The sequence below is a fragment of the Mastigoproctus giganteus genome, chromosome 5, assembly GCF_048544385.1.
Source record: "Mastigoproctus giganteus isolate SK-2022 chromosome 5, ASM4854438v1, whole genome shotgun sequence".
NCBI lineage: Eukaryota > Metazoa > Arthropoda > Arachnida > Uropygi > Thelyphonidae > Mastigoproctus > Mastigoproctus giganteus.
Genome location: NC_143579.1, coordinates 168547145 through 168559471, shown reverse-complemented (window position 1 = coordinate 168559471; position 12327 = coordinate 168547145). Strand labels below are relative to the sequence as shown.

The following is a 12327-nucleotide window of genomic DNA, read 5'->3' as shown; positions in this document are numbered from 1 at the left end:
CATAATAAAATAAGTATGCTTTTTTTTTTTTTTTTTTTTTGCTAACTGAATAATCTAAAATTGCCGTCAGAAATCATATTCTGAGTCTAATATTTTTATTAGATAATGAATATTATTGTCTAATTAGATAATGTAAGACAAATTATATCCCAAACAGTCAAAGCTTCTAACATTTCAATAAATTTACCTCTGGTTCTTCTTAGTTTTATGCATTAAACCCCTGATTAATATATTAATGGTGGGGAGAGGCATAATCTCAAAACACATTGATAATCCAAAATTATATTTTATTGTACTATGGTGTTTTTTTTAAAAAAAAAACATATTTAATAAAGCTAACTGTAGTTACTGTGTAATACATGCACTATACTATTATGCACTATAGTGCATAATAGTATATGCACTATTATGCACTATGATTCTGAAAGTATAGTACTGAAAATCATCTTACACCTCACAAGGTACTTTTGTCCTAGGTTGATTTTTGTTCTACTTCTCTGACTTTTGCTATTCTCAATGCTGATCAGAATTTGTAAGATGAGTTACAGTCTGTTGTCTTAACTGTAGTTTTGGTAGAAGTATGGTAATATTCTTTACTCCACTTTTAATTAATCATATCCCTCAGCAAAAATTATAGAATTTTACTTGAAAGAAACCATAAAGCTAAGATAGAATGGCTGAAGGAGAGAGATTCCAAGTATACACGATTTGTTCACAAATATATAGGACATAAATTCATTAAATAGCAAAATTTAAAAGCCAATTATTGAAAAAGTGTGTACTCACACAATTACAAGAAGTTTCATAAACCTTAAATAGTTCAAAAGGTAACAATAATTAAAATATAGTTAAAAAATTGTATATGGATAAAACCAGATATTAGATGACAAATAAAAATATTTTCTTGATGTTACACCATCACTATTTTGATGAGTATAACATACGTTTTTGAGATACATTTATTCTGTTTGAAAGCTCACAGTAAGCCTCCAGTACCTGTTATTTATATTTCACTTTGACTCGTATTTGTTCTGAAATACTATTATTAACTCATTCCAGCATGGAGACATTTTCTGACACTGTGAACCAGATGTTAAAAGAATTCCGTTACTTAATTCAAAGAACTCCAGCCCCCATGATTTCTTCTAGGCTTCTACAATTGATGGCTATAAATATGTTTGCAGTGGCCAACACTTCACTTAAAGGTGAGAAAAATAGAGTAATTTGAGTATTTCGGAGAGAGAGAAGTACAGAAAAATAAATAAATTAAGTTTATTTTTAAGTTAATTTATTTGATTAAAATTTAATTTCTGTTTGTACGTACAGCCTGTGCAGTGAAAAGAGTTTAAACTTCATTGAAACTATTATTGAAGTAGATAAACTAGCACAACTGTTAACAATGGGCAATATATTTTTTGTGGTAGCATATGGGTTCATGATGTATATATATTCCAGAGACTGTATATTACACAGCAGAACCACAACTAGCCCCAAATAGGGAAAGAACTACTGGGTCACCAAGCTGGTATAAATACACAAGTGAATAAAAGATACATACTTAAGGTGAATAGATATCACTATTTAAAATCTAGGTACTTGATGGTTATTAATAAGTAACTGGATTATGTACAGTAAATAGCTACTTTTTTTGGTGTTAATTTTAGCCTAATATAGCCAAGTGGTTGATTAAAAGTATGTAGTAATGCATGATTGGATTGTGGTTCAAGCCTATGTGATTGCTAAATACAGTTAAGGATTGTGTTCATTGTTAAAATAATTAATTGTAAACACCTTTGAGCTAGTGATCATGTCAGAGTATAAAGATAACCTTTTTATTTTTTTAAATATTTTAAAAATATTAAATTATATATTAAAAACTGATTTAATTTAATAGTTAAAAGTATTTTGAATGCTGCTTTTGTGAATTTGCACGGTATGGTTGAACTGAAGAATTTATTTACATTAGATTGACTAGATGCATTTTTGTGTATATACACATTTAGAGCCTCATTTAGTGCTGTTTCTAAGTTATGCTATTCAAGAATTGCATTCAGACCTTTATTATAGTTGTGCTTAAAAGTTAACTTTAAATTCTATAGATTGTGAAAATAACACACACAATTGTGTAAATATTATGCTTGATATATAGTTTAATGAAACCATAAATTATATAGAATCAACTAAAATTCTTCAAACTAGACATGCAAGAATCTTCAGTGATAAAACTTCAGTCTCACATTGATTAGCTAAGAAATCTGCAGCATATGTAAATGAATAACAGTCGTAGATTAAACAGATAAACTACTTTGTTCAAACGACATATATGGAACTTTGGCATTTTCCAAAACGCTTAAATTAGGCAACATACTGACTAACAACTTTACTTCTTTAACCCCACATACCACTTAGTTTGTATGCTATTTTTCAGGGCAGCTTACATTTTGTGATTTGCTTAATTCATGCAATTTAAATTCATGCTTTTGCAAATTTCAAGTCAAATATATAATACATATTTGTAAATTAACTGTTAATATTCTTTAATAGGTCAATAATATTTACTCATATCTTTAATTTGGTAATAAAGGCCTACCCTTGAGATAAGGATTTTAGGCATTATAGCAGATGATGAATTAATTTGATAATGTGTTTGATAAGGTGAACTGTGTTCAAAGTTATTGTGCTATAAATGTTAAGAGTTAATAAGTTGAACTGTTTATTTATGATTATGCATTTAGTATACTTCTACAAGACATGCAGTGTAGTCATTTTATTTTATTAGCATTAGCAGAGGCATATAATGCAAGAAAGCAAGCTTATTCAGCATCAGCCAAAAAAAAAAAAAAAAAAACAACCACTACTCCTATTTCACCCCTCCATTCGTTCGAAATACCTGTCCAGCTGAGCCTTAAAGGCTATCAACTTCAACAACGAGCGATGGAAGTCTATTCCACAAACCAACTGCCCGCTGGCTAAAGGCAAATTTCCGCACATCTATCCGACATCCGTCCTTCCTCAATTTGAATTTATGCCCTCTCGGGTGATTATTCTGAGCAAGAGGAAGAATCCCATCGGCATTGAGCATGCTCAAGCCATTCAAAGCCTTATACACCTCTATCAGATCACCTCGCCGATGCCTAGTCTCCAGGCTCTGTAATTTGCAAAACTTAAGCCTTTCTTCGTAAGAGCAACCCTTTGTTCCATTCACTAATCTTGTTGCCCTTCTCTGTACTCGTTCCAGCAGCTCTACATCCTTCTTGAAATGAGGCCTCCAGACCTGTATACAATACTCAAGGTGTGGCCTGACCAATGCCTTATACAAGGGAATAATCACATTCCTATCCCTGCTAGAAAAATTCCTGTATATCATTGACAAGACACCATGAGCTACTCTTGCAGCTCGTCTGCAAGAGTAGCTCATGGTGTCTTGTCAATGATATACAGACAAGCTACTCTTGCAGCTCGTCTGCACTGCTCAGAGAACTTCATATCTGCCTGCACAATTACCCCCAGGTCCTTTTCATTCTCTACCACTGTCAGCGTAGTACCACAGAGTTGATACGTTGATATGGGGTTACTGTTTCCATATGTAGTAGTTTACATTTGTCAATGTTAAACTTCATTTGCCACCTCTCAGCCCATCTGCTCAACCTTTCCAGATCCTGTTGCAGCAGCATAGTATCAGTAGTGTCCTTAACAACCCTGCCAACCTTTGTATCGTCTGAAAACTTGGACATTAAGCCTGATACACCATCATCAATATCGTTTATAAATACAGAAAACAACAAGGGACCCAACACTGAACTCCGAGGAACTCCACTAATAACATTAGTCCACGTTGAGCAGTGGCCATTGATTACTACTCTCTGTCTTCTGCCACTCAACCATCCCTTTATCCATAGCAGCAATTTGCCTCCAATGCCACACTTCTCCAATTTGTGCAGCAGTCTTCCATGCGCAACAGTATCAAAAGCCTTTCTAAGATCCAAATATATAATATCAAAGTTATTCCCTGCATCCAGTTCTTTTGTGACTACATCATAGTATCCAATCAAATTGGTCAGACAAGACCTGCCCTTAACAAACCCATGCTGTGTCTGAGCTATAACTGAATTCTTGTCCAGATGATCCTGCAGTGCTTCTTTAACCAGTGCCTCCATTAATTTTCCTGGAACCGAAGTTAAACTAACAGGTCTATAATTACTTGTGTCAGCCTTTGATCCTCCTTTGTGAATTGGGGTTACATTTGCACATCTCCAGTCCATGGGTACCTCCCCTGAGTCCAAAGAAGTTCTCATAATTATGGCTAGGGGTTTGCTTACTTCCTTTGCTGCCTCCTTTAATATAACTGGATAGATCCCATCCACCCCGGGTGCCTTTTTTATGTTTATCCTCAACAATTTCTCCTCCACTTTCCTCTCAGTTATTAGAAAATCATCTAGCTCACTGCCAATGTTTACTTCACCTACGACATTCCCCTTCCTGAATAACTCCTCATGTGTGAATGTAGATGCAAAATACTCGTTTAGATTGTTAGCCACCTGAGCTGGATCTTCAACTGTTGAACCATCAACATCCAGTGGACCAATCTGATTCAACCCTTTCCTTCTTGAGTTTAAATAGGTAAAGAACTCTTTTCTGTTTTTCTTTGCATCCTTTGCCAAGGATTTCTCATAATCTGCCTTTGCCTGCCTAATCTCCTTTGTGACTTGGTTACAGACCAACTTATATCTATCATAGGCTTCCATGTCACCCATTAATTTTTATGTATCCCATGCATTTTTCTTCTCTGCCATATGTCTCATTAGTTCATCTGACAACCATTTAGGCCTGAACCTTGAACAATATTTCTTGGTTGGTATGTAAAGCCTGGTAGCTTCCAAGATTAGTTCCTTGAATGCTTCCCATTTTGAATTTGCTGTTGGTAACATCATCAGTTGGTCCCACTGTATAGAATTTAAATACTGTCTCAGACCATCATAGTCACCTTTACGAAAGCAAAAACCCTTCCCTTTACCTCTGATGGTAGTTACCTCCTTGAGTAAATCCCACTTCAGCACACTGTGATCACTGCCACCCAGTGGTTCCTTTATCTGCAGATTCCTAATGCATGAAGAATCACTACTGATAATCAGATCAAGAGTATTACTCCCTCTAGTTGCCTCCCGAACATGCTGGTGTAGAAAACAATCATCCAATAAATCCACAAAAGCCTTGCTAGTGTGTGAGTGACCAACCCACAAATTCCAGTCAATATCTGGGAAATTAAAATCCCCCATTATAAGACTCTCTGATTTACTGGCCCATTCTATTTCCCTGTACAGTATCTTATTATACTCATCAGAGTCATTAGGCCTATAGCACACTCCTACTCTCAATTTTGATTTACCTATGCTTATGTCACACCAAACTGACTCGACACTGCCCTGTCCATCGATGTCGACTGGCTTCACTTCCTTGGATTTTATGTGTTTTTTAACTAATAGCATAACCCCTCCTCCCTTCCTATCCTGTCTATCCTTTCTGTAGACGTTGTACTCCCCAAATTCCAGTTCTGCATTCCTTATATCTGTGTGACACCACGTCTCTGATATCCCAACAATATCTGCCTTTGATGTTTTGAGTAATACCTCAAATTCATCAAATTTATTTACTAAACTCCTAGCATTGGTGTACACGCAAGTATACATGCACCTGTTTCTATTCTTAGCTACCCTAACACAACCCATGTGTTTACTTGTACCATCTACGTTTACTTGTACCATTGTTATCTACAGGTATACAAGATTCTGAAATCAACTTGTCTTTGATATGTTTGATCGAACAACAGGGTTTCAGTTTAGCATCCAGTGGTTAATTTATTTAATGAGTAAATTCCCTTCCTGATTATGTACTTTTTTATTTATAAATGAGAATGAGAGATCATTTAAGTTACTTTGTTAAATTTTTCTGTCAAAAGAACGAATGGTTAGAAGGGAGGGGGCTATATTTGGATTTGACCACATATACCAAAAATAATCAAAGCGCACACAAAACTCTTGTCTGTTACACAACTTATGATATCTTGATTTACAATATCGGTTCATTTGATCAATGCATCAATTATTTAATTTTGTATTTAAAAATTTACTCATTTCATTTTATTTAATATCATAAACTCATTTCCTGGTTGAGTGATTGAATTGGTGAACTGTTCCTGCACAGTGGCTTTCTGTTTACTGAGGTCATCAATTGGAAACCCACATGCTGAACCAAAAGTGTATGGTCTGGTCCTGAGATTTCTTCTACTGGAAGATTCAGGATACAGCTAGGGGTGCTCTGGTCACTATCCCATAGTTAATACTACTGTGGACTCTTGTGGAGGACACATTTTTGAATCTGCTCATGCCAGTTAGTCTCTGACAGAGCCTAACTGGCATCAGCAGATTCAAAAATATATGCCTAACTGGCATATATTAATGATGTGTTTGCAGTTATTCCCTGCAGGTCATAGGTGTTACTCCAGTATCTCAGTTTCTTCCTTTCCTCTTATCTACTCTCTCATTTACTTCATAGTAAATCTGTGATTCCACTGTTCACATGGAATCACAGATATCTGGGATCGATTCAGAGTCTGAATAGATTCCAGTGATATGGGAATAGTTTAGTTTCTCATTCCAATCACAACAATAAACTAACTGCTATAGCTTATATTACCCACTATCTTGGCATTTTAGCACATTCTAGAAGGTGTTGTGACACTACCATATTGGTTGTGTGCAACTTGCTGGTAGTAAGCTGCACTCAGTGGTTTCCAGAGTTAATCTGTCATTTCCTTGCTGCAACATGCAGGTTCTGTTTATTACATCACATGCCTGCTTTATGGTGTGTGTTATATTTGTTTGACATACTGTAGTCTTTTTGATTGTATCTTGGAGCATTAGGAGGCTGTTTGCCAGGCTGCCAATTTCTCATGGCCCACTTTTGCTGAGCATTATTGGTATGAGCAAATTGTTAACTGTAACCCATGTTCCAATGTTGAAATTTTGTATCATGCACATGATGCTGGAAGTTCTCATCAAGTACCTCTTGGTCGTAAGTCCTCTGTATAGGTTGTGGCAGGTCTCAGTATTAATTAAAACCTAGGGATCTGTATTTACTCTATGATGAGCAATGGAGAACTTATAACATGGCTATTATACATCATCCTACTTCCCAGAGTCCTGCTGTTAATATTATCATTCTTTCTCCCTCTTTTCCCCCCTCTCTCTTCCCCCTCAATCTCTCTCTTTCTGGTAGTCACTGTTCATGATCCATATTGATTTGTTGTTGATATTTCATGTGTCACGTCTTTTCTACTCTTCTATGATTATAATAGATGGTGTGCATACTAAGTTGATAAAGGAGCACTCCAAAAGCTTGTTTATGTGTATATTTTATGTTGCTTTTAGTGCTCTTTTCAATTTTAGTACTTTTATTATTTATCTGTATATTCTTATTTCATTTATTTCTATCCATATTTTAGTTTTTATTTTATAAATTTTTTTGTCATTCTATATTTTATTTTTTGGTATGTAATAGAGGCATGTGATTCAAGAAAGCAAGCGTATGAGCTTATGTAGCATCAACCAAAAAAAAAAAACACACAACCATTCCCTCTAAATGTTTATCCAGTTCCTCATTGAATTTATTTAAGCTCTCAAGTTCCACAATGACAGATGGAAGTTTGTTCCAGCAATTAACCACCCGCTAGCTAAAGGCAAATTTCCACACATCTATTCTACAACTGTCTTTCCTCTCAATTTGAATTTATGCCCCCTTAGGTTCATAATCTGAGCAAGTGGAAGAATCCCATCAGAATTCAGTGTGCTCAACCCATTCAAGGCCTTATATACCTCAATCAGATCACCTCACAGGTGCCTAGTCTCCAGCTGCTGCAATTTGCAGAACTTAAGCCTTTCTTGGTAAGAGCACCCCTTTGTTCCCCTCACCAATCTCATTGCCATTCTTTGTACTCATTCTAGCAATGCTACGTCCTTCCTAAAATGAGGCCTCCAGACCTGTACACAGTACTCTGGGTGTGGCCTGACCATTGCCTTGTATAATGGGATAATCACCTCCCTGTCCCTGCTAGCAAAATTTCTATATATCATTGACAAGACTCCATGACTTGCCCTGGCAGCCTGTCTGCACTATTCAGAAAACTTCATATTTGACTGCACAATTACCCCCAGGTCTTTTCCACTTCCCTGAGTGTCGTACCACACAGGTGGTACATTTCTCTTCGGTTATTGCCATCCATATGCAGTACTTTGTATTTGTCAATGTTAAACTTCAATTGCCACTTCTCAGCCCATTTGCCCAACTTATCTAGATCCAGTTGGAGTAGCATACTGTGTTTACTGTTGTTAACAACCCTGCCAACCTTTGTATACCTTCATCAATAACATTGATAAATATACAAAACAACAATGGGCCCAACACCAAATCCTGGGGAACTCCACTAATAACATTAGTCCATGAAGAGCAGCATCCATTGATTACCTCTCTCTGTCGTCTCCCACTCAATCCCTTTATCCATTGTAGCAATTTACCTTAATGCCATACCTCTCCAATTTGTATAGCAGTCTTCCATGTGCAACAGTATCAAAATCTTTCCTGAAATCCAAGTATATGATATCAAAATTATTTTTGGCATTCAGTTCCTTTGTGACCACATCATAGTATCCAATCAAATTGGTCAGACATGACCTCCCTTTAACAAACCCATGCTGTGTCTTAACTATTGCAGTCTTGTCCAGATGATCCTGCAATACTCCTTTAACCAGTGATTCCATTATTTTCCCCGGAATACAAGTTAAACTAACTGGGTTAATAACATTAGTCCATGAAGAGCAGTGTCCACTGATTACCAATCTTTGTCTTCTCGAACTCAACCATCCTTTTATCCATTGTAGTAACTTGCCCTTAATGCTGTACTGCTCCAACTTATACAGTAGTCTTCTGTGTGCAAGAATATCAAAAGCTTTCCTAATATCCAAGTATATGATATCAAAATTACAGTAGACTGTCGAAATAATGGCACCCCATTAGCTCAAATGGAACATTTGAGCTAATGGGGTGCCATTATGCCGATCTCAATATGCCATTAGCTCAAATGTTCCATTTGAGCTAATGGCATATTGAGATCGGATATTTACATATAGTGCAGATGTCTTGCAGTGCCAAAAAAAAAAAAAAAAAAAAAAAAAAAACGGCAAGTCATGCGATTACTATATTTGTTTACATTCACCATTTTGAAAGCGAATTCTGTACTGATTCAGATTATACCGCTATTTTATATTTATTTTAAATTAAAAACCCTCACTATGGCTTCTAAAGTTAATATATATCACCCAGAGAAGTAAAGAAGAAAAACATTAAAGCTTAGTGACAAACTTGATATACAGTCGATTCCGGTTATTTGGGACACATCGGGACTAGTGCATTTTGGCCCGATTAAGCAGCTGCCCCAATTATCCGAAGTTTCACGTAAATAGTTAAAAATACAATTTACCCCCCCTTTACAATTAGTTCACTGTACAATCAAATCACGTTACGACGAACTCAAAATAGTAAAGTACCGTTCACTATACGATGTGCAGTAAGCGCCGGTCATTATGATCACGTTTGTGAATTGAATTTTAATTCTATTAAACAGCGATTCTAATTAGCAAAAATAGGAGGAATATTATCCACAGGCTATAAAAGTAAAGATATATTAAGCACAAATTTAACCTTTATTACCTTACCAATTAAAAAATTAAATGATACGTGAAAATCGGAAGAATATACGTGATAATCGGAATAATTAATACGTACTGTAATATGTACATACTAACTAAACTAGTTGACATTTCTGTTCACTGACATTTGTTGGTGAGGGCTGAAATTTAATACAGTAAAAAGATAAGCAATCAATAACAAAGAACAGGGCACACACAAATTGCAAGTAACACAACACGCGCAAGTGAGAACGGAGTAACAAATTAGGAAGCTTTAAAAATAGGAATGAAGAGAAGATTCTGAAAATTATTTTTTTTTATATGATTGAAGGTTCCATGGAAGTGTAAACACATTTTACCATAATAACCCACAGAATTCCAGCTGCCGGTATTATCGCAAATTCAATAAGATCGAGTTTACTGTCCGTTTATGATAGACTGCACTAACTGAAAAGCCCAATAAACAGGTGACTGCTAATTGTTTTTATTGTTTTATGGTTGTGACCTCCAGAAATCCGACCGAACTACGTGGTACAGTCGGAGACAATCGTAGGGTAATCTCCAGTGCTGAGGTCTCCTGCCCCGATTAAACGGCATTTTGTCCCAATTAAGCGAACTAAACCCTGGCTATTTTCTCGATTGGTTTTTGTTTTTTAAGATTTGCCCCAAATAAACGGCTGCCCTGATTAACCGGTGGCCCAAATAACCGGAATCCACTGTAATCCAAACTATTACATTAGGATAACCCAGAAAGTTAATTCATATACCCATGTGTATTGTGTCTCTAAATTGCTTGTTTTTCTGGTTGATTTGCCTGTTTTGCGAGACAAAAACTTTATTCCTTCTTCGTAAAAAATTACAACTACATAAATAAAGTCAGTTATAGTCACTTAAATTAAGTCATAAATTAAAGTTAATTACATAAATAAGTCGTGATATTAATGGAAATAGTTAATTATATTTTAATATTTAATGCGATGGATGAGCTTGGTGAAGATTTATTAGCTTATCAATATTAGGTTTAATATCTGTAAGTATAAGTCGTAAATCGCCACGTTTCACAACATCGAGACAATTTCTTTGTTTTGTCAGCAGTTGAGACAGCACTGAAACTGGTTTCGACTAGATATGATGTTGGAAAAGAAATAAGTAATTTTTTTACAATTCCTAACAATGCAGGATTAATGGTCAGGGATTTTCTTTTGTAACCAAAATTTCTGATATGAATTTTGAAATTTTGGCTTCAGTTCAACTTCATTTTGTAACTCAATCAATTCTTCTACAAAAGGTTCACCATCGTCATTATTTAAAAAAGGATTTATAACCCAATCTGGAATTTTAGTAGAGTTTCATCAGCTATTTTTTCTTTTTTCTCTATTTCCAACAGATTTGGGGGGGGGAGAAACCGGCTACTAGATGGTTTGATTAGTCTTTTGCCCCTATACCTGGATCTGACAATCGATTTGCACACCAGGGCATCTCCGTAGCCAGGTGCGAAGGAGCAGCAGTGTGTAACATACGCTTCTTGATTAGACCAGGGTTCGATTCCGTCACCACCAAATACAGAGGATGCGGAAAGGTCAAGGGAATGACCACTGCATATTCCCGGAGCAATATGGCCTTAGTTGCTAATGCTCCTAAAAAAAAAAAACCAAATAACAATAATGCACACCAGAACTGCTGCGGACCTCCACCAGAGTTTCCTCTGCCTTCGTCCTGCCCAGGCACTATCTAAAAGAAAAAAAAAATATATATATATATATATATATATATATATCTCTTTTCTCCCCTTTCTCTCTTTAATTTAATTGAATCCTGTGTGGTTTCATTGTTTATAAATTTTTTTTCGATCACCTAAAAAAAATAACTTTAATTGCTTTCATAACTGCTAATTAACCTTTGCAAAACAAATTGAAGTTTTTTTTTTTTTCTTTTCACTAAGCAATCTATAGGATTCACAACCATAAAGTAGATGAATTCTATGGATTTCTTAGTGCCAAATTTAAAATTGTAATCTGAAGTGCTCCTTCATATAGCATCTGAGTAAAAGTGATACAGTTTTGAGTTATTGTAAACTGTTAATGCTGAAATATCTATATTTCGATTAAGTAATTTAATAAAAATTTAGAGCAAAAACCTCAGACTGTAGGAAAATTTAAACACATAAGTTAGTGCAAATGCATCATGTTTATGCACAGTAAATTAATTGAAGTTATTATAGTGGCATTGTTTCATTGCATCTTACATTGTAAATGCCTTTACAACTAATTACATTTTCTGTTATACTTCGAATGAATAATGCTTCTCCAATAGAGAAGACTATTATTACTTACTCTCAGTGCTTATTCTCACCACCCAGATGGCTGTTTCAAGGGTGTTTGGCCCAATGGTGGGGGTGGGTAAGTACCCTGATGCACTAACTTATATGTCTGTAATAAAAGTGATAAATAGCTATTAATCTCAGTAATAGCATAACCATACATTCTGTAATAGAAATATGCACACTATATATATATCTATTAAACTAGAATATAGTATACTGCGGAAATGGGCTATGTAGTACTCCATAGAGACGGTCGTGTTCAAA

The 12327-nt window shown here is 35.4% G+C and overlaps 1 protein-coding gene across 1 annotated transcript in view; it reads left to right on the top strand.

Moving 5' to 3' along the window:
• Positions 1-12327, top strand: part of LOC150085823 (telomerase-binding protein EST1A-like) — a 228408-nt gene that overhangs the window by 122444 nt on the left and 93637 nt on the right. Inside the window, 1 exon segment of the mRNA XM_090374707.1 lies at positions 1060-1205. Within this exon segment, the coding sequence (XP_090230833.1) occupies positions 1060-1205 (146 nt within the window).